Consider the following 25,213-nt stretch of genomic DNA (forward strand, 5'->3'; position numbering starts at 1 on the left):
TAACATACCCTCCTACAGTTGAAGTCGGAAGTTTACATACATTTAGGTTGGAGTCATTAAAACTCGTTTTTCAACCACTCCACACATTTCTTGTTAACAAACTATAGTTTTGGCAAGTCGGTTAGGACATCTACTTTGTGCATGACACAAAGCATTTTGCCAACAATTGTTTACAGACAGATTATTTCACTAATAATTCAATGTATCACAATTCCAGTGGGTCAGAAGTTTACATACACTAAGTTGACTGTGCCTTTAAACAGCTTGGAAAATCCCAGAAAATTACATCATGGCTTTAGAAGCTTCTGATATGCTAATTGACATCATTTGAGTCAATTGGAGGTGTTCCTGTGGATGTATTTCAGGGTCTAACTTCAAACGCAGTGCCTCTTTGCTTGACATCATGGGAAAATCAAAAGAAATCAGCCAAGACCTCAGAAAAAAACTATTCTAGACCTCAAGTCTAGTTCATCCTTGGGAGCAATTTCCAAATGCCTGAAGGTACCACGTTCATCTGTACAAACAATAGTACGCAAGTAGAAACACCATGGGAACACGCAGGCATCATACCGCTCAGGAAGGAGACGCGTTCTGTCTCCTAGAGATGAACGTACTTTGGTGTGAGAAGTGCAAATCAATCCCAGAAGAGCATCAAAGGACCTTGTGAAGATGCTGGAGGAAACAGGTACAAAATTATCTATATCCACAGTAAAATGAGTCCTATATCGACATAATTTGAAAGGCCGCTCTGCAAGGAAGAAGCCACTGCTCCAAAACTGCCATAAAAAAATCCAGACTACGGTTTGCAACTGCACATGGGGACAAAGATTGTACTTTTTGGAGAAATGTCCTCTGGTCTGATGAAACAAAAATAGAACTGTTTGGCCATAATGACCATTGTTATGTTTGGAGGAAAAAGGGGGAGGCTTGCAAACCGATGAACACTATCCCAACCATGAATCATGAGGGTGGCAGCATCATGTTGTGGGGGTGCTTTGCTGTAGGAGGGACTGGTGCACTTCACAAAATAGATTGCATCATGAGGAGGAAAAATTGTGGATATATTGAAGCAACCTCTCAAGACATCAGTTAAACTTGGTCGCAAATGGGTCTTCCAAATGGACAATAACCCAAAGCATGCTTCCAAAGTTGTGGCAAAATGTATTGGAGTGGCCATCACAAAGCCCTGACCTCAAACCTATAGAACATTTGTGGGCAGAACTGAAAAAGCGTGTGCGAGCAAGGAAGCCTACAAACCTGACTTCGTTACACCAGCTCTGTCAGGAGGAATGGGCCAAAATTCCCCCAAATTATTGTGGGAAGCTTGTGGAAGGCTACCTGAAACGTTCGAACCAAGTTAAAACCATTTAAGGGCAATGCCACCAAATACTAATTGAGTGTGTAAACTTCTGACAAGCTGAAATAAATAATTCTCTCTACTATTATTCTGAAATTTCACATTCTTAAAATAAAGTGGTGATCCTAATTGACCTATGACAGGGATTTTTTTTACTGGGATTAAATGTCAGGAAGTGTGAAACTGAGGTTAAATGTATTTGGCTAACATGTATGTAAACTTCCGACTTCACCTGTATATCTCTCATTACATTAATCCATACAAAGCCAGACAGTGCACAAAAACTTATGAGAGGAATTCTTGATTGCGGTTGTTTCAACAACCTTCATTTCAGCATATCCAATTATATTATTTGACACTTTAATAAGCCATGCTACAAATATTTAGGATTCTGCACGGTCTTTCTGTTCAAATTCAAGTAACATGTTGGTGTCAATTAAATTTCAACTCCAGCTGGCCAGTTCCCAAAATGGATTGCATTGATCATGGGTAGAATTTCAATTCATATCCTAATTGAAATGAAATTATACTCCCAAACCTGGAGTGGTTAGTGAGTCTCATTAGCAGACATTCATGGTAGGAGTGGGTCCGATTGTTTGAATCCTAGGACAGGTGTTCTTTATTAGGGTAATATCTCAGTTTAAAAGATTTGTCATCGACTGAATCAGCAGCATTTACACACATTCATATTATACAGATTAATGTCTCTGCAGTAAAAAAAAAATATATATATAAAGCTTACGTAGTGTATTCAATGACAGGAGAAAGGAAACATTGGAATCAGAGAACTACAAGTAGTGAAATCAGAAAGAAAGAAAACTCAACCTCCAAAAGCCTATTTACACCCACTGGGACAGAGAACAGTAGCACATTCATACCCAGACAAGCACACTCAATGCCAATTAGACACAGGGAATATTCAAAAGGTGCCAAGATAGGAGTGATCAAGTGTGTATTGTGTGATAGGACAACTCATTCAGGTGATAACAGCCTACAACCTCTGACCTTAACCAGAGTACAAGCATTTTACTTTTGAATGAGGTAACTATTTGGCAAGTTGTACCATACCAACAGGTATGAGCAGGGTCAACTAAGTCCACACTCACACTTTGCCCCCCCCCGTCATAAAATCCCTTCCCTTTGACATGCGTCAAGTGAGCATATCTCTAAAACCCGCTGTGTCCCAGTTAGGTCTGTGTGAGCCAGGGGCCAGTCAGGGCCAGTTTAGCCGGTGGCCGACTCTTTACCCCATTACTGACGTCACAGATTTTTATATTTAGAATGTCAATATGTAAGGCTATATGCTTTAGCAGTACACTGGGAGGCTCCTACTATGTTGAATTTGAAGGAGAGACCGAGGAGAGGTTTAGCAACTAATGTAATTGGGAACTAGGCAATACTCTTCTGTTACTGGAAGAGTTTCTCAACAGGAACTGGCATTAACAGTGAAAAGAGCCAGATTGTAGTAAATGGCTAATACGTGACAATGAACAAACAACCCTTTATGAAGACACAAATCATACCAAATGTCAATTTTCTCAACACAATACAGAAATATACACTGAATTGATCCCCTACCAATCATTTAGGCTTTTTGAGGTGATGTAATAGCCACAGAACTGAGATTTAACTTGAATATTAAACAGTTGCTTCTTTTCCCAGCCTTAAAAATGATACATGGGTATTCAGTTTGCTTTGCCATTGCTTTCGCCATGGGCAGCCTACAGACAGAGTGTGTGGATTGTCAGGACATTGAGAGGGAAGGAAGGTGTGCAGAGTGAACATGGACATTCCAGGGCTCCATTTGGTTGCTTGCTACTTCCTATCAGTCGTCTAACCCCTCCAGATTTGCACATTTCGTTACAATCATGCAGCATATTTAAAAAAAGAAGAGCAACAGGGAGTCAAGAATTAAAGCGACATGAGCAGAAAATGTGCAGTTTCATATCTGTTCATTCAGGTCAGCATGGACGACCTTGGATTTTTGTTTGACAGAACATGAGATAAAGGAAACCACAAATCAGTTTCCACATTTCCCTCTGATTACCGCTCCCTTCCTTTGGATACTTCACCATGGTTCCCTTCCCTCACCGATTTGGTGTGCAAGCAAAATACGCAAACATCTACCCCCAGCTTTGACGAGAACACAACATCGAAAAATGTGGAGCGATCATGGTTCCCAACTCCCTCGTCAACAACATATTTTGGTGTCGTTCGGGATGCAAAAACGTACTGTACATAATACAAAGTGCATTAAACTCAGCCTCCCTGATGGCACATCTACTTTATGTACCTCTGAACACCAAACCAAGACATAAGGGAGGCGGTAGAGCAGAGTGCGCAGAGGGCAGAGCTGTGTGGAGAGATGGTAGAAAAGGTCCCAGCTCACCTCCCCTCCCCACCATACCCATATACAAGCAATATGTACTGACTTTCACCGCTCTCCCCGATATGTTAAAGCCAAGTGGAGCCTGGAGATGACTAGGGGGGGGGGGGGGGGACATTGTTGGGGAACGTTAGCTGGGGGCCTGGTGGATGGGTGGAGGCTAGGCTAGCCTGCTAGTTTGCTGGTCACCAAGGAGGACCTCCTCTGGGGCAGGTCCTGTGGCGTGGGAATGTGGTCCCCTGTGACGAGGTTCTTGTCAGGGCCTGCCACGGGCAGCTGTTTGTTCTTCATCTTGGCCTTGGCCATGTTGTAGTCACCTGAGTCAAAGTATTTTTGCTAGGTGGGGGCAAGAAAAAAGGAATTTAATTCAGGTTGTCTTGAGTAGTTCTGCTAGTTAAAATTAATATAGGCAGGTTCATTGACGCTGGTTTATTCAACAAAAGCAATGTCGCAAAAAAAATTATTGCGACGTGTCATGGAAATGGCAGAAATGTTCTAAAGATCTTCAATTTTTATTCATTCGACAGGGGTGGATTTTCTTTTGTCTAACTTTATTTCGACAAATGGAAACAATGTTTTTGGAATAAATGTATTTACAGTGGCAAGAAAAAGTAGGTGAACCCTTTGGAAATACCTGGATTTCTGCATAAAATTTGATCTGATCTTCATCTAGGTCACACCAATAGACAAACAGGCTGCTTAAACTAATAACACACAAACAATTATACGTTTTCATGTCTTTATTGAACACATCATGTAAACATTCACAGTGCAGGGTGGAAAAAGTATGTGAACCCTTGGATTTAATAACTGGTTGACCCTTCTTTGGCAGCAATAACCTCAACCAAACGTTTTCTGTAGTAGCGGATCAGACCTGCACAACAGTCAGGAGGAATTTTGGACCATCCCTCTTTACAAAACTGTTTTAGTTCATCAATATTCTTGGGATGTCTGGTGTAAACTGCTCTCGAGGTCATGCCACAGCATTTCAATTGGGTCGAGGTCAGGACTCTGACTGGGCCACTCCAGAAGGCCTATTTTCTTCTGTTGAAGCCATTCGGTTGTTAATTTACTTCTGTTTTTTGGGTCGTAGTCCTGTTGCGTCACCCAACTTCTGTTGAGCTTCAATTTGCAGACAAATAGCCTAACATTCTCCTGCAAAATGTCTTGATAAACTTGGAAATTCATTTCTGTCCAAGATAGCAAGCTGTCTAGGCCCTGAGGCAACAAAGCAGCCCCAAACCATGATGCTCCCTCCACCATACTTTACAGTTGGGATGAGGTTTGGATGTTGGTGTGCTGTGCCTTTTTTTTCTCCACACAGTGGTGTGTTCCTTCCAAACAACTTAACTGTAGTTTCATCTGTCCACTGAATATTTTGCCAGTAGCGCTGTGGAACATCCACTTTTGCAGACTTCAGGCGTGCAGCAATGGGTTTCTTGGACAGCAGTGTCTTCTTCCGTGGTGCCCTCCCACTAACACCATTCTTGTTTCGTGTTTTACGTATCATAGACTCGTCAACAGAGATGTTAGCATGTTCCAGAGATTTCTATAAGTCTTTAGCTGACACTAGGATTATTCTTAACCCACAGAGCATTCTGCGCTGTGCTCTTGCAGTCATCTTTGCAGGACAGCCACTCCTAGGGAGAGTAGCAACAGCGCTGAACTTTCTCCATTTATAGACAATTTGCCTTACCATGGACATCAAGGCGTTTAGAGAAACTTTTAGCATAGGGAGGGGTTCACATACTTTTTCCAACCTACCCTGTGAACGTTTAAATTATGTATTCAATATATACAAGAAAAATACAATAATTTGTGTGTTATTAGTTTAAGCACACTATGTTTGCCTATTGTTGGGACTTAGATGAAGATCAGATCAAATTTGATGACCAATTAATGTAGATATCCAGGTAATTCCAAAGGGTTCACATACAGTGGCAAGAAAAAGTATGTCACAAGTAACTATAAAGCTCCACTACACATTTTAATTCTAAATAATTCTAAATCATTTTTTTCCAACTATAAAATAATGTTTCTTTGCAGGACAAGGATTGTCCTGACTTTCAAGAATGCCTAAATTGCTTTGCCTTGCTTTTCTGGTTGGCTGGATGCAAGTTTCCATTTCCAATTATTTCAGCTCTACAGGAGTGCAAGTTTCACCATGGCGATACATTTCCATATTCTAATAATTCTCATGTGCCAATATTAGTAAATTATTGCATTCTATACATGACTTTCACTGGCTATACCCGAGACATGAAACCGATGTGTGGGAGGGCATAGAGGCTGTCGCCAATTTATTACTGCACAATTTGCCTAAATGGGTAATGAAACATTTCAACCATTGTTATTCGACACTGTAGGTTTTTGCTAAAAAAATATAATTTTTTTAGGTGCGAGGTCATTACGTCCTGCTGTATTTATTGACACAAGATAATTAAACGTAAAGTTAAATCTCTATTCTTTGTGAACTTTCTAAAATATTGACAAAAAAATAAAAAAGTATCTGGACAAGTTAATTGAAACATCGCTACTGCCACAGACATACCAAGGCAATCTCAGATCCTCATAAATGCAGAACGCATTGAAATGTCTTAAAGAGGTGTATTCAAAGCCTATGCGATTTCCTAGTCAAGTGGTCAACAAGGGTGTGTAGGTGTTTGTTCCAGCCTCACTAACATGCGGAATCAAAAGCATATATTATCTGTGGCTCTCCAGGAGAAGAGTTCCACCTACCCCTTTCTGTAGCCTCTTCATGAGGAAGTCGGAGCCTCCAGGCTTTTGGCCCAGGCCGGGATACTTGGCCTTCAGCTTGACCTCTTCACCCTTCACAAGGTTGGCATTCTTTTCCTGAGAGTCCTGTCCAGACAAAGAAAACATTTTGATGTGCCGTCATATGGGTGCTACTTGCAAGGAATTTAGCTAAAGAGGGGAAACATCTAAACAATAGGCTTATGTAGCCTACGCCTATATATCCTTCATCATAATGTCAGCCATGATGCGCAGAGAAGAACAAGCATAGGCTTTTAAAATAGACATTCTCCATTTAACTGTCCTGATGCAGTCACCGTACCCCTACAATTATCTACCTCCATTCCTCCAGTATCCCTGCACATTGTAAATATGGTACTGGAACTGACTGACCCTGTATATAGAATGCTTACTTACTTTCTTGTGTTATTCTTATTTCTATTTCTTGTGTGTTTATGTTCTACCTTATGTTGTTTTTAGTATTACATTGTTATTGATTACTGCATTGTTGGGTTTAGAAGTTGCAAGAAGGACATTTCACTGTACTTGTGGCATTAAAACTTGAAACTAATAAGAAGGTTATAAGATGGTCTGATGACAAAACAACAAGATTACTGGGCTGGCACTGTGCACTTCAGAAAGGATTGCATCTGAATCATATAGCCTAACCCTACTCATATTCAGCTGTGAAGTGGGCTAACGCCATGAAAATGACTTGAGGGAGTTGAAGCGTCTTCATAGTATGAGTCACACTCTGCATGCTCTCCTGCAACACTCTCTCTCACGCCCTCATGGTTGCCTGCGATAAACAACTCACTCAGAAGACGAGTGTTATGATTGAGTAAGAATTAAGTGACTAAAAAGCAGCTTCACATCCATTATTTCCCCGTATCTTACACACTTTTCCTCAGCTAATGTGGATAAAACAGCCTTGTTACCCGTTTCCCCATCCCTGACATGTTATTGGTGCCATAAAAACAGATGACTTTATGAAAGGAAAACAGTTTGTCTGCAAATATGTACAAGCCATGGTTATTTATGGTTATGGAGAATATTATACAGAAACAGGCCTTGAGTAATTGCTGACCAAAGTCTAGGTACACAGAGCTTGCAGAGTGGTTCTAGTGTTCACATGACACCTTCATTGCTAAAGCTTTTTGTAAGGTGTAAGCCTCTGGTTTTACTGGAGGCAACTCCTGCACTAGACAAACTGGTTTACCCTTTACTGCCAGTGTGGAGTCCATGGACAGATGCCAGTGGAAAGTAGGCTAACAGGACACACCTTGCTATTGCCCACAGTTCAGAGACTCTGGGTAGAAGTCAGCAAAACATGTATTCTCTATTGGGGCAATTCCACAGTAACAGAGTGAAGCTGAGACTGATTTTCACTTTAAAATGTCAAAACAAAACCCAATGCTTATAAAGTTAAACAAACCATACAACTCTATGCACAGGCACTACTTCTAACAATTTCTACAGAAAATGTAGCAATTTCTATTTTATTTTTGTACTTACAGAACAGTGCAGATGTAAAGTTTGGTAACAGAATGACAGCACAAACCATCATTCTGTTTGTATCTGCACTGTTCTTAAAGTAAATGTGTTTTGTAAATGTTTTGTGTGGAAACTTAAAAGTAGTCCTTGTGGATGCATGTTTTTTTTTTTAAACTGTGCAATCATTGGTTTTTAGTTTGGCATACATTTTCATTGGAACAATCTGAGTCTCAGCATCACTGTTTAGACATAACTTATCTGGCTAAATAAAGCTAAGAAGACATTGAGAAACCCACAAAACCCTGCAATCGAAGTACAGGAGAATATCTGCCATTCCATGCAGAGGACAGTAAACGCAAAGCTTGCTGGAGCAGGGATAGTAGGTGACTCAGGGTAGAGAAGCAGATGAACAGATTCCCTTGCTGATTCACTTGGATCCATTACAACAACTTAAAAAGTTGCTATATTCAGCCCCAATGAGGGAAAATGCAAGAGTGGACTGGATACTTTTCACACCCTCAAACAGTTCCAAACTGCTAGACCCATAGTAGCTACCATGAAATGTTGTTTTCTCACATGACCAGTTTCGCTTCAAGTCATTGTATCAAAATACCATTGCATTAAAAGCACCCATTATCAACGATAAGACAAAGTATAGCATCAGTACCTTCCCTATACCTGCTAGTCAATGAATATTGATGATATGACCAGTGGGTTTGTCAACAGACCTCTGACCTTAACCAGCATCCACTCAGGATGCTGCCTGTACAAGTGACTTTTCATCAGTTGAAGTTTACATACACCTGAGCCAAATACATTTCAAATCAGTTTTTACAATTCCTGAGATTTAATCCAAGTAGAAATTCCTCATTTTAGGTCAGTTAGGATCACTACTTTATTTTAAGAATGTGAAATGTCAGAATAATAGTAGAGAGAATTATTTATTTCAACTTTTCTTTCTTTCATCACATTCCCAGTGGGTCAGAAGTTTACACACACTCAATTAGTATTTGGTAGCATTCCCTTTAAATTGTTTAACTTGGGTCAAACGTTTTGGGTAGCCTTCCACAAGCTTCCCACAATAAGTTGGCTGAATTTTGGCCCATTCCTCCTGACAGAGCTGGTGTAACGAAGTCAGGTTTGTAGGCCTCCTTGTCCGCACATGCTTTTTCAGTTCGGCCCACAAATTCTCTATAGGATTGAGGTCAGGGCTTTGTGATGGCCACTCCAATACATACTTTGTTGTCCCTAAGCCATTTTGCCACAACTTTGGAAACATGCTTTGGGGTCGTTGTACATTTGGAAGAACCATTTGTGACTAACCTTTAACTTCCTGACTGATGTCTTGAGATGTTGCTTCAATATATCCACATACTTTTTCTTCCTCATGATGCAATCTATTTTGTGAAGTGTACCAGTCCCTCCTGCAGCAAAGCACCCCCACAACATGATGCTGCCATCCCTGTGCTTCACGGTTGAGATGGTGTTCTTCAGCTTGCAAGCCTCCCCCTTTTTCTTCCAAACATAACGATGGTCATTATGGCCAAACAGTTCTATTTTTGTTTCATCAGACCAGAGGACATTTCTCCAAAAAGTACAATCTTTGTCCCCATGTGCAGTTGCAAACTGTAGTCTGGCTTTTTTTATGGCGGTTTTGGAGCAGTGGCTTCTTCCTTGCGGAGCCGCCTTTCAAGTTATGTCGATATAGGACTCATTTTACTGTGGATATAGATACTTTTGTATCGGTTTCCTCCAGGTCCTTTGCTGTTGTTCTGGGATTGATTTGCACTTCTCGCACCAAAGTACGTTCATCTCTAGGAGACAGAACGCATCTCCTTTCTGAGCGGTATTACGGCTGCGTGGTCCCATGGTGTTTATACTTGCGTACTATTGTTTGTACAGATGAACGTGGTACCTTCAGGCATTTGGAAATTGCTCCCAAGGATGAACCAGACTTGTGGAGGTCTACAATGTTATTTTCTGAGGTCTTGGCTGATTTCTTTTGATTTTCCCATGATGTCAAGCAAAGAGGCACTGAAGTTTGAAGGAAGGCCTTGAAATACATCCACAGGGACACCTCCAATAGGCTAATTTACATAATTTGAGTCAATCAGAAGCTTCTAAAGCAATGACATCATTTTCTGGAATTTTCCAAGCTGTTTAAAGGCACAGTCAACTTAGTGTATGTAAACTTCTGACCCACTTTAATTGTGATACAGTGAATTATAAGTGAAAACATGGGTCTGTAAACAATTGTTGGAAAAATGACTTGTGTCATGCACAAAGTAGATGTCCTAACAGACTTGCAAAAACTATGGTTTGTTAACAAAACATTTGTGGAGTGGTTGAAAAATGAGTTTTAATGACTCCAACCTAAGTGTATGTAAACTTCCGATTTCAACTGTATATATAGCTAAGCCTAATATCAATGCAACACTGCAAATAACATTCACAAAGCATAGGGGACTGAAAACGAGTATGAATCAATAGATCTAGCTTATACATCATTAAAGCTTTGTGTGACTGATCCGCTAGCATGTAAGTAACTGTGATGATTGACCATGGTTTCCATTGAAACACAGATTTCAAAGGATAGGCTATAGTAGTATTGTTTGTATTTGTCTCGAAAGCCGGAAGACTCAACCTCAACTACTGCAAAGTCAGGAACGACCAATACGGACCAGGCATATTTTATAACCTATGGACCAGCGAGCCACAATGGCACAAGGGAAAACGGAACAAATAACTCAATAATACAATACCTACGTTATTATTGATTATCGGGAGACACGTAAATCTTACTCAATACCTTTCCAAAACATTTATACACACTGTCATTGTTGGTAAACGAGAAGTTTACAGGTTTGATGCTATAACGAAAGCTAACTAGCTAGCTAGCTATCAAATCAAACACTTTACTTGTAACGCGTTACAACGAGCTAGCGTTATAGTTAGCTTTCCAACTCAAGATAGTGTCATGATATTAAACCCACCTGTTTTTCATCCTCATATTCCATCGGAGTATCTGATAGATTTTCGGACGACATTACGCAGCTGTAATGGACTAGAAGTCCGATTTGCTTGAAAACGCAGGTTAGAATGTATGCAGGGGTGCTCCTCTAGCTTCCACAAATCTAACCTGCCTCTTGTGAACAAGGATCCTCGACACAAAAAAAGCTAAATAATTTGTGACGCCGTCGTGTGGGATTGCCATTTGTGACATACATATACAGTAACCAATGGTATAAGGAAACACGTTGTATTAGATACTAGGAGAGCCAATGAAATGCTACTAATCATAGAGAAATGCTGAATGACAGAGCTGTGTCCAATAGAGTGCGGATATTCAATCTGTGCGCAGCGTTGCATCAAACTACACTAACAACAGAGCCACAACATAATCAATTTAATTTAAAACTGATGTTTACCTCGGCCAGGACATATCACTTACTACCTTTGATATCACTAATCACTCAATGCATGTTGTGGTGGCAAGAAAATGTACGTTATCTAAGCTTCCCTCTGATTGGCTACTTTAGCTGTCAGGTTTGGCGGGTAAATGTGTGTGTCTGGCGCGAGTTTGGCCCAACATCCAACAGTTTCTTAGTAAATTCGGTCTGGCTAGCTTCTAGATTGTATTTTTGTTGTAATTTTTTTAACCAAAAAACAAATTGAGTGACTGCGCTCTATCTAGGTAGTAATAGCTAGCTATGTGAGTTATGCAATTTCATACTATTCACAATGGGTTGTAGAGTAAAATCAGTGTCATGATCAGTTGGTGTGTGTACTTCTAGTTACGTTAGCTAACAAATTTTATGCAGATAGCTAGTTAGCTGACGTAGCTAGCCAGATTAGTATAACATATTTCTGTATCTATCTGTGTAAACTAGTACTTAGCTACCTAGTTACATATTTCAACATAGCTTTACCTTGATAGCTAGTTACCTGGCTTCTGATTAATCTTAATTTTGTAGATTTGACAACTTGTTATCAACTATTACTACCATGGCCTGTGAACAACGTTTGCGGGCTGCTCAGGTAAAACCTCTGGCAATCCATAGCCAGACCTTGGTCCTATTGAATTGCTGTTTTATAGCTAGCAAATGGCATGTTCTATGAATATCTACATGCGTCTATTTATTCAGACCTCTTCAAATTGCCTCGGTGTAAGCGTCTGTCTTTGTTATATTTTATAGGGCACCCAGTTGCTGCCAAATGTAGTTTCAACAGAGCAGCAGTCCTTGATTGTTGTGAAGAAACTGCTGGCCATTGCAGTCTCCAGCATCACTTATCTCAGGGGTCTTTTCCCAGAAAAAGCTTATGGGAGAAAATATGTTGAAGGTCAAAACACAATTTATGTTATTTTTAAATGAACTCAATTGTTATTTAAATGATGATACCCTAGCCGAGATCTTCAAGTAGCCTTACACTTCTCTTTCTATGCCACAGAGCAGAAAGTTATGATCCTCAGGGAGGAGCGCACCTGCCCTGGTGCCAGTCAGATTGTACAGTGGTTAGTATTCACCACCAAGCCTCAGTGGGAAATTACAGTACAGTACTCTGTGGCCAAGTCCTTTCCCTTTATCCAAGTTAGATGATTAATTCAGTGTTGATTAATTAAGACTCTTTTATACACCTCCCAGGATGCATGGATGCTTTGATGCCCTTCAGAGAAAATACGTAAGTGAGATGCTAGCATTTAGTTGTTTATTCATTATCTGCATGTTATTAATGTTAATTAATTACAAATAATGAATGTCTTGTATTCCAACAGTTGCGGACGGTCGTTATGTCTGTGAGTATATTGTAACAAATATTTTCTTCAGCATATAAAGCATTTACATTTTCCGTTGCTAAAGTTTGTAGTCTCCTTCCACTATCTATAGATATACACAGACCCAGAGAATCCAAAGGTAATAGACTACTTTTTAACCCCATAGGCATCGATCATAGTAATGCTTTGATTCTCTGCACTAGAACAAACTACAGTATGTGTAACCTCTTGAATCAAGCTGTTTCTCATTTGACACTGGTCTTTCTTTACAATTTCCAGAAGGTTACTGAATGCTACCAGTTCAAAGTCCAATACACTGAAAAGGGACCCAAAATTGACTTTGAAAGGTATAGCTTTGTGAATGTGTATTAGGGTTGAATGGTGGGAACCCGGTTACTGAGATTTACAGAGATTTACTGCCCAAAACCACTCCCTTTCCCAAGGATAAATAACTGAGAAACCGGTAAATTATTATAAATTATTTATATGAACAGCATGACTTGAAATGGAACTGTTCAATTATATGCAATGTCTAAATCTGGATTCAGTAAGGCCTTCCCTCTGGTCACTGCATAATGAATCATCAACACTCAGGGTGGGAACCGACGGCCCATCTCAGTATGTAGACCCTCCCTTGGTAACTTTGTAACTTTTTATTGTGATAGGTTGTCCTACATTTGCTGCAGCATAGCCTATGCTATAGTAATACAAAGACCGAATGCGCATCTAATTTGCACACCTCCATCTGGCTTTCGGGGATCACCTTATTTTTTTATTGTAGAGATTATATATTTCTTTAATTGTCGTGGTTAAAACACTCCTTTATCGTTTCTTTAAATCGGTGCATGAGTGAATGCTCTCTCGCAGTCTTTCTTTCTTTCCATCAATTCCATTCAAATTGCATCCAAAATAGATAATCGTGTTCAAGATTGATATACAGTTCAAGTCGGGAAGTTTACATACACTTAGGTTGGAGTCATTAAAACTCATTTTTCAACCACTCCACAAATTTCTTGTTAATTAACAAACTATAGTTTTGGAAAGTCGGTTAGGACATCTACTTTGTGCATGACACAAAGCATTTTTCCAACAATTGTTTACAGACAGATTATTTCACTTATAATGCACTGTTTCACAATTCCAGTGGGTCAGAAGTTTACATACACTAAGTTGACTGCCTAAACAGCTTGGAAAATTCCAGAAAATGATGTCATGGCTTTAGAAGCTTCTGATGGGCTTATGGACATCATTTGAGTCAATTGGAGGTGTACCTGTGGATGTATTTTAAGGCCTACTTTCAAACTCAGTGCCTCTTTGCTTGACATCATGAGAAAATCAAAAGAAATCAGCCAAGACCTCAGAAAAAAAATGTAGACCTCCACAAGTCTGGTTCATCCATTTCCAAATGCCTGAAGGTACCACGTTCATCTGTACAAACAATAGTACGCAAGTATTAACACCACAGGACCACGCAGCCGTTATACCTCTCAGGAAGGAGACACGTTCTGTCTCCTAGAGATTAATGTACTTTGGTGCAAAAACTGCAAATTAATCCCAGAACAACAGCAAAGGACTTTGTGAAGATGCTGGAGGAAACAGGTACAAAAGTATCTATATTCACAGTAAAACAAGTCTAATATTGACATAACCTGAAAGGCCGCTTAGCAAGGAATAAGCCATTGCTCCGAAACTGCCATAAAAAAGCCAGACTACGGTTTGCAACTGCACATGGGGACAAAGATCGTACTTTTTGGAGAAATGTCCTCTGGTCAAATGAAACAAAAATAGAACTGTTTGGTCATAATGACCATTGTTATCTTTAGAGGAAAAAAGGGGAGGATTGCGAGCCGAAGAACACCATCCCAACCGTGAAGCACGGGGGTGGCAGCATCATGTTGTGGGGGTGCTTTGCTGCAGGAGGGACTGGTGCACTTCACAAAATAGATGGCATCATGATGAGGAAAATTATGTGGATGTATTGAAGAAACATCTCAAGACATCAGTCAGGAAGTTAAAGCTTGGTCGCAAATGGGTTTTCCAAATGGACAATGACCACAAGCATGCTTCCGAAGTTGTGGCAAAATGGCTTAAGGACAACAAAGTCAAGGTATTGGAGAGGCCATGACAAATCCCTGACCTCAATCCCATAGAAAATCTGTGGGCAGAACTGAAAAAGCATGTGCGAGCAAGGAGGCCTACAAGCCTGATTCAGTTGCACCAACTTTGTCAGGAGGAATGGGCCAAAATTCACCCAACTTATTGTAGGAAAGCTTGTGGAAGGCTGCCTGAACTGTTTGACCAAAGTTAAACAATTTAAAGGCAATGCTACCAAATACTAATTGAGTGTATGTAAACTTCTGACCCACTGGGAATGTGATGAAAGAAATAAAAGCTGAAAGAAATAATTATCTCTACTATTATTCTGACATTTCACATTCTTAAAATAAAGTGGTGATCCTAACTGACCTAAAACAGGGAATTTTTACTAGGATTAAATGTTAGGAATTTTGAAAAACTGAGTTTAAATGTATTTGGCTAAGGTGTATGTAAACTTCAGACTTCAACTGTGTATAGGCCTATATGTACAGTGCATTCGGAAAGTATTCAGAACCCTTGACTTTTTCCATATTTTGTTACGTTACAGCTTTATTCTAAAATTGATTCAATAGTTTTTTCCCCTCATCAATATACAAACAATACACCATAATGACAATGCAAAAACAGATTTGAATTGTTTTTTGCGAATGTATATACAGTGCCTTGCGAAAGTATTCGGCCCCCTTGAACTTTGCGACCTTTTGCCACATTTCAGGCTTCAAACATAAAGATATAAAACTGTATTTTTTTGTGAAGAATCAACAACAAGTGGGACACAATCATGAAGTGGAATGACATTTATTGGATATTTCAAACTTTTTTAACAAATCAAAAACTGAAAAATTGGGCGTGTAAAATTATTCAGCCCCTTTACTTTCAGTGCAGCAAACTCTCTCCAGAAGTTCAGTGAGGATCTCTGAATGATCCAATGTTGACCTAAATGACTAATGATGATAAATTCAATCCACCTGTGTGTAATCAAGTCTCCGTATAAATGCACCTGCACTGTGATAGTCTCAGAGGTCCGTTAAAAGCGCAGAGAGCATCATGAAGAACAAGGAACACACCAGGCAGGTCCGAGATACTGTTGTGAAGAAGTTTAAAGCCGGATTTGGATACAAAAAGATTTCCCAAGCTTTAAACATCCCAAGGAGCACTGTGCAAGCAATAATATTGAAATGGAAGGAGTATCAGACCACTGCAAATCTACCAAGACCTGGCCGTCCCTCTAAAGACTGATCAGAGATGCAGCCAAGAGGCCCATGATCACTCTGGATGAACTGCAGAGATCTACAGCTGAGGTGGGAGACTCTGTCCATAGGACAACAATCAGTCGTATATTGCACAAATCTGGCCTTTATGGATGAGTGTCAAGAAGAAAGCCATTTCTTAAAGATATCCATAAAAAGTGTCGTTTAAAGTTTGCCACAAGCCACCTGGGAGACACACCAAACATGTGGAAGAAGATGCTCTGGTCAGATGAAACCAAAATTGAACTTTTTGGCAACAATGCAAAACGTTATGTTTGGCGTAAAAGCAACACAGCTGAACACACCATCCCCACTGTCAAACATGGTGGTGGCAGCATCATGGTTTGGGCCTGCTTTTCTTCAGCAGGGACAGGGAAGATGGTTAAAATTGATGGGAAGATGGATGGAGCCAAATACAGGACCGTTCTGGAAGAAAACCTGATGGAGTCTGCAAAAGACCTGAGACTGGGACGGAGATTTGTCTTCCAACAAGACAATGATCCAAAACATAAAGCAAAATCTACAATGGAATGGTTCAAAAATAAACATATCCAGGTGTTAGAATGGCCAAGTCAAAGTCCAGATCTGAATCCAATCGAGAATCTGTGGAAAGAACTGAAAACTGCTGTTCACAAATGCTCTCCATCCAACCTCACTGAGCTCGAGCTGTTTTGCAAGAAGGAATGGGAAAAAATGTCAGTCTCTCGATGTGCAAAACTGATAGAGACATACCCCAAGCGACTTACAGCTGTAATCGCAGCAAAAGGTGGCGCTACAAAGTATTAACTTAAGGGGGCTGAATAATTTTGCACGCCCAATTTTTCAGTTTTTGATTTGTTAAAAAAGTTTGAAATATCCAATAAATGTCGTTCCACTCCATGATTGTGTCCCACTTGTTGTTGATTCTTCACAAAAAAATACAGTTTTATATCTTTATGTTTGAAGCCTGAAATGTGGCAAAAGGTCGCAAAGTTCAAGGGGGCCGAATACTTTCGCATGGCACTGTATAAAATAAAAACGGAAATGTCACATTTTCATAAGTATTCAGACCCTTTACTCAGTACTTTGTTAAAGCACCTTCGGCAGCTATTACAGTCTCGAGTCTTCTTGGGTATGACACTACAAGTGTTGCACACCTGTATTGGGGAGTTTCTCCCATTCTTCTATGCAGATCTTGTCAAGCTCTGTTAAGTTGGATGGGGAGCGTTGCTGCACAGCTATTTTCAGGTCTCTCCAGAGATGTTCAATCAGGTTCAAGTCCAGGCTTTGGCTGGGCCACTCAAGGACATTCAGAGACTTGTCCTGAAGCCAATGCTGCGTTGTCTTGGCTATGTGCTTAGGTTCGTTGTCCTGTTGGAAGGTGAACATGTGCCTCAGTCTGAGGTCCTGAGTGCTCTGGAGCAGTTTTTCTTCAAGGATCTCTCTGTACTTTGTTCCGTTCATCTTTCCTTCGAGCCTGACTAGTCTCCCAGTCCCTGCCGCAGAAAAACATCCCCACAGCATGATGCTGCCACCACCATGCTTCACCGTAGGGATGGTGCCAGGTTTCCTGCATACATTACGTTTGGCATTCAGGCCAAAGATTCAATCTTGGTTTCATCAGACCAGAGAATCTTGTTTCTCATGGTCTGAGAGTCTTTAGGTGCCTTTTGGCAAACTTCAAGTGGGCTGTCATGAACCTTTTACTGAGGAGTGGCTTCCGTCTGGCCACTCTACCATAAAGGCCTAATTGGTGGAGAGCTGCAGAGATGGTTGTCTTTCTGGAAGTTTCTCCCATCTCCACAGAGGAAGTCTGGATCTCTGTTAGTCTGACCATCGGGTTCTTGGTCGCCTCCCTGACCAAGGCACTTCTCCCTCGATTGCTCAGTTTGGTTGAGCGGCCAGCTCTAGCAAGAGTCTTGGTGGTTCCAAACTTCTTCCATTTAATAATTATGGAGGCCACTGTGTTCTTGGGGACCTTTAATGCAGTAGAAATGTTTTGAAATGTACCCTTCCCCAAATCTGTGCCTCAACACAATCCTGTATTTTTGTCCAAATTTGAGGTATTGTGTGTAGATTTATGAGGAACAGGTTTTATTTAATACATTTTAGAATAAGGCTGTAATGTAAAAAAAATGTTGAGAAAGTCAAGGGCTCTGAATAATTTCCAAATGCACTCTAGATGTGCTTGCCTCCCTCTTTCAGGTAATACATCCAATGCAGTATTAGCCTTATATTTAGGCAATACATGATGATGGGTAATGCATAATAAGCTTCTAACTTATAGCCTCTGTCTCTTGTGCAATACGCACACATAGCAGTTATTTATGCAGACCCATAACCATCCAATCCTCATGAAGAGAAGTGAAAGCCTGTTGCATCTCATTCTAGTCCTATATTATTCAAGCATGTCATTCGAATGATAAAGATAAGGACAACAAAACAAATTACATTTAACTGTTGAAAGCAAGGAAGGAATGAAGCAACACTAGAGAGAGAAAGAGGAGGTAGACTAATAATATTAGGGGAAATATTATGAAAAATGTCAATCAAATTCACTAGCCTATACTTATAACTTTGTAGACCGCATGTGCTGCACCAGAATCGCATGTTCTCTCCCTGCTTTGTCATGGTTTGAACGAGCTGCGTAATTCCAGTTCATATAATACAGTATAATAGAATGCAGTACAGTAATACAGTTCACACTCAAAAAGATTACTGGAGCATGTTTCATTTATTTACCCAAGAGAGCATATAGCTAGCAACATCTATGTGCTTTTATGTTTTTCTGTCTTATGTATTGTGAAGTAGCTGTATTGGATAACGGTTTCAATCATTTGGGCTTGGGCTCATTAAATGTCTTTAATGTAGGGTCATAAAATGTATTTAATCAGGTTTAGGTTGCATCAGGCATGACTTTACGATCAAAGCTCTAATAAAATCCAGACATAGGCCTATTTATATGCTTTGTAATGCTTTTGAAGGACACATCCGGTCTTGGCGGACATTTGTACAATTCGGGGAAAATATTCAACCCTAATGTGTATAACATAATGATAACATGGCAGAATTTAATTGAGAAGCATTGAAGAAAGACACTTTAAATTGTTTAAAAATGTTTACATTTATTTTTGTTTTAGCAAAAACAGCAAGAATCTGGGAAAACTGGCTTGCAGCAGCACAAAAAAATCCAGCATCCTTCTGGTGCGTAAACTCTACACACTGATGCAGAACCTGGGTCCTCTGCCAGACAATGTCTGTCTTAACATGAAACTCTCCTACTACGACGACGGTAAAGACCACACAATGATGTAGAGTAAGCTAAAAGACATGGGATGATGTGATGCAATAAGCTGTTCCGGGGTCATGTCCCGGGTCTTTTGAATGATCAAATTAATTTAATTACACTGAGTATACCAAACATTAGGAGCGCTCAGAACAGCCTCAAATCATTGGGGCATGGACTCAACAAGGTGTCAAAAGCATTCCACTGGGATGCTGGCCCATGTTGACTCCAATGCTTCCCACAGTCGTGTCAAGTTGGCTGGATGTCATTTGGGTGGTGGACCATTCTTGATACACACGGGAAACGGTTAAGCGTGAAAAATCCAGCTGCATTTCAGTTTTTGACACACTCAAACCGGTGAGCCTGGCAACTACTACCATACCCAGTTCAAAGGCACTTCAATCTTGTGTCTTGTCCATTCACCTTCTGAATGGGACACATACACAATCCATGTCTCAATTGTCTCAAGGCTTCAAAATCCTTCTTTAACCTGTCACTTTCCCTTCTACACTGATTGAAGTGGATTTAACAAGTGACATCAATAAGGGATCATATCTTTCACCTGGTCAGTCTATGTCATGGAAAGAGCAGGTTTTTTGTATACTCAGCGTATATTTAAGCAATACAGTGCCTTGCGAAAGTATTCGGCCCCCTTGAACTTTGCGACCTTTTGCCACATTTCAGGCTTCAAACATAAAGATATAAAACTGTATTTTTTTCTGAAGAATCAACAACAAGTGGGACACAATCATGAAGTGGAATGACATTTATTGGATATTTCAAACTTTTTTAACAAATCAAAAACTGAAAAATTGGGCGTGCAAAATTATTCAGCCCCTTTACTTTCAGTGCAGCAAACTCTCTCCAGAAGTTCAGTGAGGATCTCTGAATGATCCAATGTTGACCTAAATGACTAATGATGATAAATTCAATCCACCTGTGTGTAATCAAGTCTCCGTATAAATGCACCTGCACTGTGATAGTCTCAGAGGTCCGTTAAAAGCGCAGAGAGCATCATGAAGAACAAGGAACACACCAGGCAGGTCTGAGATACTGTTGTGAAGAAGTTTAAAGCCGGATTTGGATACAAAAAGATTTCCCAAGCTTTAAACATCCCAAGGAGCACTGTGCAAGCAATAATATTGAAATGGAAGGAGTATCAGACCACTGCAAATCTACCAAGACCTGGCCGTCCCTCTAAACTTTCAGCTCATACAAGGAGAAGACTGATCAGAGATGCAGCCAAGAGGCCCATGATCACTCTGGATGAACTGCAGAGATCTACAGCTGAGGTGGGAGACTCTGTCCATAGGACAACAATCAGTTGTATATTGCACAAATCTTGCCTTTATGGAAGAGTGGCAAGAAGAAAGCCATTTCTTAAAGATATCCATAAAAAGTGTCGTTTAAAGTTTGCCACAAGCCACCTGGGAGACACACCAAATATGTGGAAGAAGGTCAGATGAAACCAAAATTGAACTTTTTGGCAACAATGCAAAACGTTATGTTTGGCGTAAAAGCAACACAGCTCATCAGCCTGAACACACCATCCCCACTGTCAAACATGGTGGTGGCAGCATCATGGTTTGGGCCTGCTTTTCTTCAGCAGGGACAGGGAAGATGATTAAAATTGATGGGAAGATGGATGGAGCCAAATACAGGACCATTCTGGAAGAAAACTGATGGAGTCTGCAAAAGACCTGAGACTGGGACGGAGATTTGTCTTCCAACAAGACAATGATCCAAAACTTAAAGCAAAATCTACAATGGAATGGTTCAAAAATAAACATATCCAGGTGTTAGAATGGCCAAGTCAAAGTCCAGACCTGAATCCAATCGAGAATCTGTGGAAAGAACTGAAAACTGTTGTTCACAAATGCTCTCCATCCAACCTCACTGAGCTCGAGCTGTTTTGCAAGAAGGAATGGGAAAAAATGTCAGTCTCTCGATGTGCAAAACTGATAGAGACATACCCCAAGCGACTTACAGCTGTAATCGCAGCAAAAGGTGGCGCTACAAAGTATTAACTTAAGGGGGCTGAATAATTTTGCACGCCCAATTTTTCAGTTTTTGATTTGTTAAAAAAGTTTGAAATATCCAATAAATGTCGTTCCACTTCATGATTGTGTCCCACTTGTTGTTGATTCTTCACAAAAAAATACAGTTTTATATCTTTATGTTTGAAGCCTGAAATGTGGCAAAAGGTCGCAAAGTTCAAGGGGGGCGAATACTTTCGCAAGGTACTGTAAGACCCGAGGTGGTGTGGTATATGGCCAATATAACACAGCTAAGGGCTGTGTCCTAGCACAACCCAGAAGTGCCTTAATGCTATTATAAACTGGTTACCGACTTAATTAGAGCAGTAAAAGTCAATGTTTTGTCATACCCATGGTATATGGTCTGCTATACCATGGCTTTCAGCCAATCAGCATTCAGGGCTCGAACCACCCAGTTTATAATTGTGCATTGATTTTCTCATACCCAATGCCTTTTATCAAAATATTTGACGCTCAATAAGTAAGACATTACAAAAGTTAGAAAAGTCTCATTTGAACTACATCTCCTGCAGCGTTGTTAGCATGCTGGAGCATGCCTGTTTGAGCTGAGGACTTACAGGAAGGTAACAACCTGTTAGTTGCAGGCTGTTTGATGTGTTTTATATTAGATTAGGCTGGGAGTGTTTTTCACTGAACGTTGCCACTGCCTTTTGATTTGTAGTTCAAATGAAACTTTTCAGCTTTGTGCTTATTGAGCGTCAAATACGTTAAACTGGCATATATACGATAAATATATCTTTAATGACCCCGTTTTTATGAATTTGATATCAACATTTGAAGCCCATTCTTAGCCTACAAAACCCGGATGGAGTACGGAAGTAAAATTGAACTTTCATAGGATATAACAAGTATTTGTTTTTTTATTTACCACCTAAAGAGTGTGTGTGTGTGTGTGTGTATATCTCAGTCACTCCCCAGGACTACCAGCCCCCAGGCTTCATGGAGGGGGACGGCGATAGCATGCAGTTTGAGAAGGAGCCCGTCAACTTGACCATGGGCGAGGTGGTCACTCCCTTCCACACCCTGAAGGTGGACGTGACCACAGAGAGAGAAAGGCTGGAGCAGGTATGAAGGAAACGGGGGAGATAATTAAAGAGTCAGCCAGACTAGTGGGTGACACGTTGATTAACAGCTGTCCCCTTTTCTCTGTAGGTTGATGACGAGCAGCCCATCTGCGTGAGGGACAAGTGGGAGCTGAAGATGGAGGAGGGGGGGACAGTGACCAAGATCAGCAGTCAGCAGGTGAGACCTGAGGCTGACATAAATCTTGGCTAATTTGACTGGGTGCCTATGGCAAGGCGCTATTGTTTTAACCCAGTAGGGGGCGTTGCTGTCTCTATCCCATGGGATATATCTACAGTATATAACATTTTTAATGGGGTTTCTACTTTCAGACCCGCATGATAAAAGTAATGGAAAATCCGGACAATGACATTCACTTGGACAATTCTGGTAGGACCTCCTCTCTCAAAACTTAGTATAACGAATTTTCGCTGAACATTTTTTCTCTTTTAAGAAGTCAAATGCGGTCTGAAATCCATGTTGTGTTTTCATCATGTTTGATGCTCAAAGAGGTCCAGGTGAACTGCCAGGAGAAGATGGAGGTGTGTGAGGAGAGCACAGAGAACTCTCAGGTAAAATAACAGCAAAATGTACATTCTGCATAGTCATGACAAAGATAGGCCTTGTATCAACCAAATGTAAATACAGAACAATACAAATATATAGGTGGGATAGTACTGTATGAATATAAAGTAATGTAGGGGCTGCTCCAGTTGTGAAGGTAACGGTCTGTGGTTTGATTGACCTGTCTGTCTCAGATGGACACTTTGGGAAAGAGGACATCTGACCTGGAAGTGGTCATTAAGAGGACCCGGAGCGGACGCGTCACCAGGTCCACCCTGGTCAGTGCCCCCCAAAAACGCACAACCATATCTAACTCCTACTGGTTCTGTTCAAATGGAAGACATCTTTGTATAACGTCATGTAAAAATGATCATGGAGGATGTATATCTGTGGGACTAGTGTATCTGACTAGCTTCTCAAACACTTCCCTGCAGTCTGTGATTTACTGTCTTTGTTCTGTGTGTGTGTGCGCAGGAGAGAAAGGCTGAGACTGAGGTGCACAGTGTCAAGAAGAAGAAGCCCTCTCCCATCGAAGACAAAATGGTGGGAGACACGCCCCCTCGAGCATCATAGATTTCAGCCCCCAGTCTTACTCAAGGAAGGAGAGATAATAATTTGCAAATTGTCTTTTAAAGATAAAACCTACATGTTTTTTTAACAAGTCAATATGACTCATTCAGTCCATCCCATCTAGGTGTATACAGAATATTGTTTGGCAATCATTCATTTTAGAGTCTTGCATTAGTTTGTAAACTGTCTGTCACTCTCTGATTAGCAGATATCGCAGTTCGAGTTCCCCTGCAGTCAGGATGTCCAGGCCTCTGTGCCGAAGAAACGTAAGTTCAGCGAACCCAAGGAACGCTACTGACCTCCCCACCTTACCTATAAGATACCTGTCAAGACAAGAACCGATGTTCTAATTTGAATGGCCTCTAGGCCTTTTTAGTTATTTTAAAGGAAAAGCTGTAGTGCCCACCGCCAACACCACAATAGTACCTCTGCATTCTGTTGTTACAATGGGAAGGATACAGGAAATGGTTCTTTCTAGTCCACCTTGTTTATGTTTATACTTTTGTTTCCATTGTTGAGTTACATGCTAGTGTGTGATATGGAGACTGGGAAAAATTTATTTTCTACAATTGTATATTAGGGTCTGTGAAGTGCAAAACTCACAGTTTTATTTATTTCAAAGGATGACATTTTCATTGTGAGAATTACTTATTTTTGTCTTTTGATTACCATGAACGTTATACTGTGCAAAATTGTGTTTATATTTTATATTGTTATATAAAGTATCAATATACAGTACCCTCCAGTTGTAAGTTATTTGATTAAATGTATGTTTCTAATAAATTAAAGTGCCTTTTCTCAGTTTTGAAAAAGGGTTCTTATTTCGGTCTGTATGGTTAAGAGCAGATAGTTCTACACGCTAGTGCTGAACCTCAGATACAACTGCTTCCATCAGCAGCAAACCTGGGTGCACCTGTTTTAGTGTCATGGTTGGAAAAAGGAAACGCAAGTTTTTGCTACAATTCAAGATCAAAGAGCTTCAGCTTCCTGTCTGCAAGACCTGATGCTATTAGCATGAGTGCAGAAAAATCTATACAATACTGTATCATCTTCTTGTTAAATAATAGCCAACCTTTAACAAAGGGACTGCCAAATGGCGGCATTAGCATGAGGTGTGACTTAAATTAAGCTGTTAAGTGAAAGTGGATTATATCTGTACACTGACCTTTGGGCTGAGATAACCGGCCATCAGCAGCCTCCTGCCTGGCTGCTGTGTGCTTTTAATCAGCTGTTGTTTTTCCCAGAGAGAGGGACATTTGCTGATAGACTACCTTAACCCACTGCAGATCAATACTGCAGGAAGCCTTTGTGATGCATATCCAAACAGGCCCTCTCTCTTCTCTCCACCACACCGGCTGGCGGGAGAGGGAGAGTCCATCAAATCAGTTCCTACATCCAAACGGGGCTTGTCTTCGGCACTGGAGAATAACCTCATTTCATTGTCTCTTGTTTTTTTATAGGCACTGGAGATAACATTCAAGTGGAAAGTGGAATGGACTGAAAAATCTAGTGCAATGCCCTCTGCGCCTTTGACAATACCCACTCAGCAGCGAATTGACAATCTTTATGAGCTGTGAAAAGCA

General features: G+C 40.5%; 2 protein-coding genes across 3 annotated transcripts; one reads left to right on the forward strand and one right to left on the reverse strand.

Moving 5' to 3' along the window:
* Nucleotides 1-1,661: 1,661 nt before the first annotated feature.
* On the reverse strand, nucleotides 1,662-11,194 carry ensab (endosulfine alpha b). The gene is made up of 3 exons (XM_021559115.2): nucleotides 10,985-11,194; nucleotides 6,483-6,605; nucleotides 1,662-4,079 (listed from the first exon to the last, which is right to left on the reverse strand). Exons 1-3 carry the CDS (start codon nucleotides 11,036-11,038, stop codon nucleotides 3,909-3,911), a joined length of 348 nt encoding a protein of 115 aa, XP_021414790.1. The 5' UTR covers nucleotides 11,039-11,194; the 3' UTR covers nucleotides 1,662-3,908.
* Nucleotides 11,195-11,440: 246 nt separating this feature from the next.
* Nucleotides 11,441-24,441, forward strand: hormad1 (HORMA domain containing 1). 2 transcript variants are annotated; one of them, XM_021559125.2, is made up of 16 exons: nucleotides 11,441-11,703; nucleotides 11,966-12,029; nucleotides 12,188-12,332; nucleotides 12,441-12,504; nucleotides 12,635-12,671; nucleotides 12,766-12,786; nucleotides 12,878-12,904; nucleotides 13,045-13,112; nucleotides 19,232-19,383; nucleotides 22,342-22,499; nucleotides 22,587-22,676; nucleotides 22,829-22,886; nucleotides 23,007-23,068; nucleotides 23,255-23,338; nucleotides 23,535-23,603; nucleotides 23,836-24,441. In XM_021559125.2, exons 2-16 carry the CDS (start codon nucleotides 11,997-11,999, stop codon nucleotides 23,926-23,928), a joined length of 1,161 nt encoding a protein of 386 aa, XP_021414800.1. In that variant the 5' UTR covers nucleotides 11,441-11,703; nucleotides 11,966-11,996; the 3' UTR covers nucleotides 23,929-24,441. The 2 variants fall into 2 exon arrangements, with proteins under 2 accessions (XP_021414800.1, XP_021414808.1); XM_021559133.2 differs by having other exon boundaries at nucleotides 11,445-11,703; nucleotides 23,839-24,441.
* Nucleotides 24,442-25,213: the final 772 nt, after the last annotated feature.

Source organism: Oncorhynchus mykiss, chromosome 2, assembly GCF_013265735.2.
Source record: "Oncorhynchus mykiss isolate Arlee chromosome 2, USDA_OmykA_1.1, whole genome shotgun sequence".
Lineage (NCBI taxonomy): Eukaryota > Metazoa > Chordata > Actinopteri > Salmoniformes > Salmonidae > Oncorhynchus > Oncorhynchus mykiss.

Coding starts and splice junctions, on each gene's coding strand:
- ensab (XM_021559115.2), bottom strand. CDS start 11,038: ATGTCGTCCGAAAATCTATCAGATACTCCGATGGAATATGAGGATGAA. Junction 6,606..10,984: donor AATATGAGGATGAAAAACAG/GTGGGTTTAATA, acceptor TTGTCTGGACAG/GACTCTCAGGAAAAGAATGC. Junction 4,080..6,482: donor TGAAGAGGCTACAGAAAGGG/GTAGGTGGAACT, acceptor GCCCCCACCTAG/CAAAAATACTTTGACTCAGG.
- hormad1 (XM_021559125.2), top strand. CDS start 11,997: ATGGCCTGTGAACAACGTTTGCGGGCTGCTCAG. Junction 19,384..22,341: donor ACTCTCCTACTACGACGACG/GTAAAGACCACA, acceptor TGTATATCTCAG/TCACTCCCCAGGACTACCAG. Junction 22,887..23,006: donor CATTCACTTGGACAATTCTG/GTAGGACCTCCT, acceptor TGATGCTCAAAG/AGGTCCAGGTGAACTGCCAG.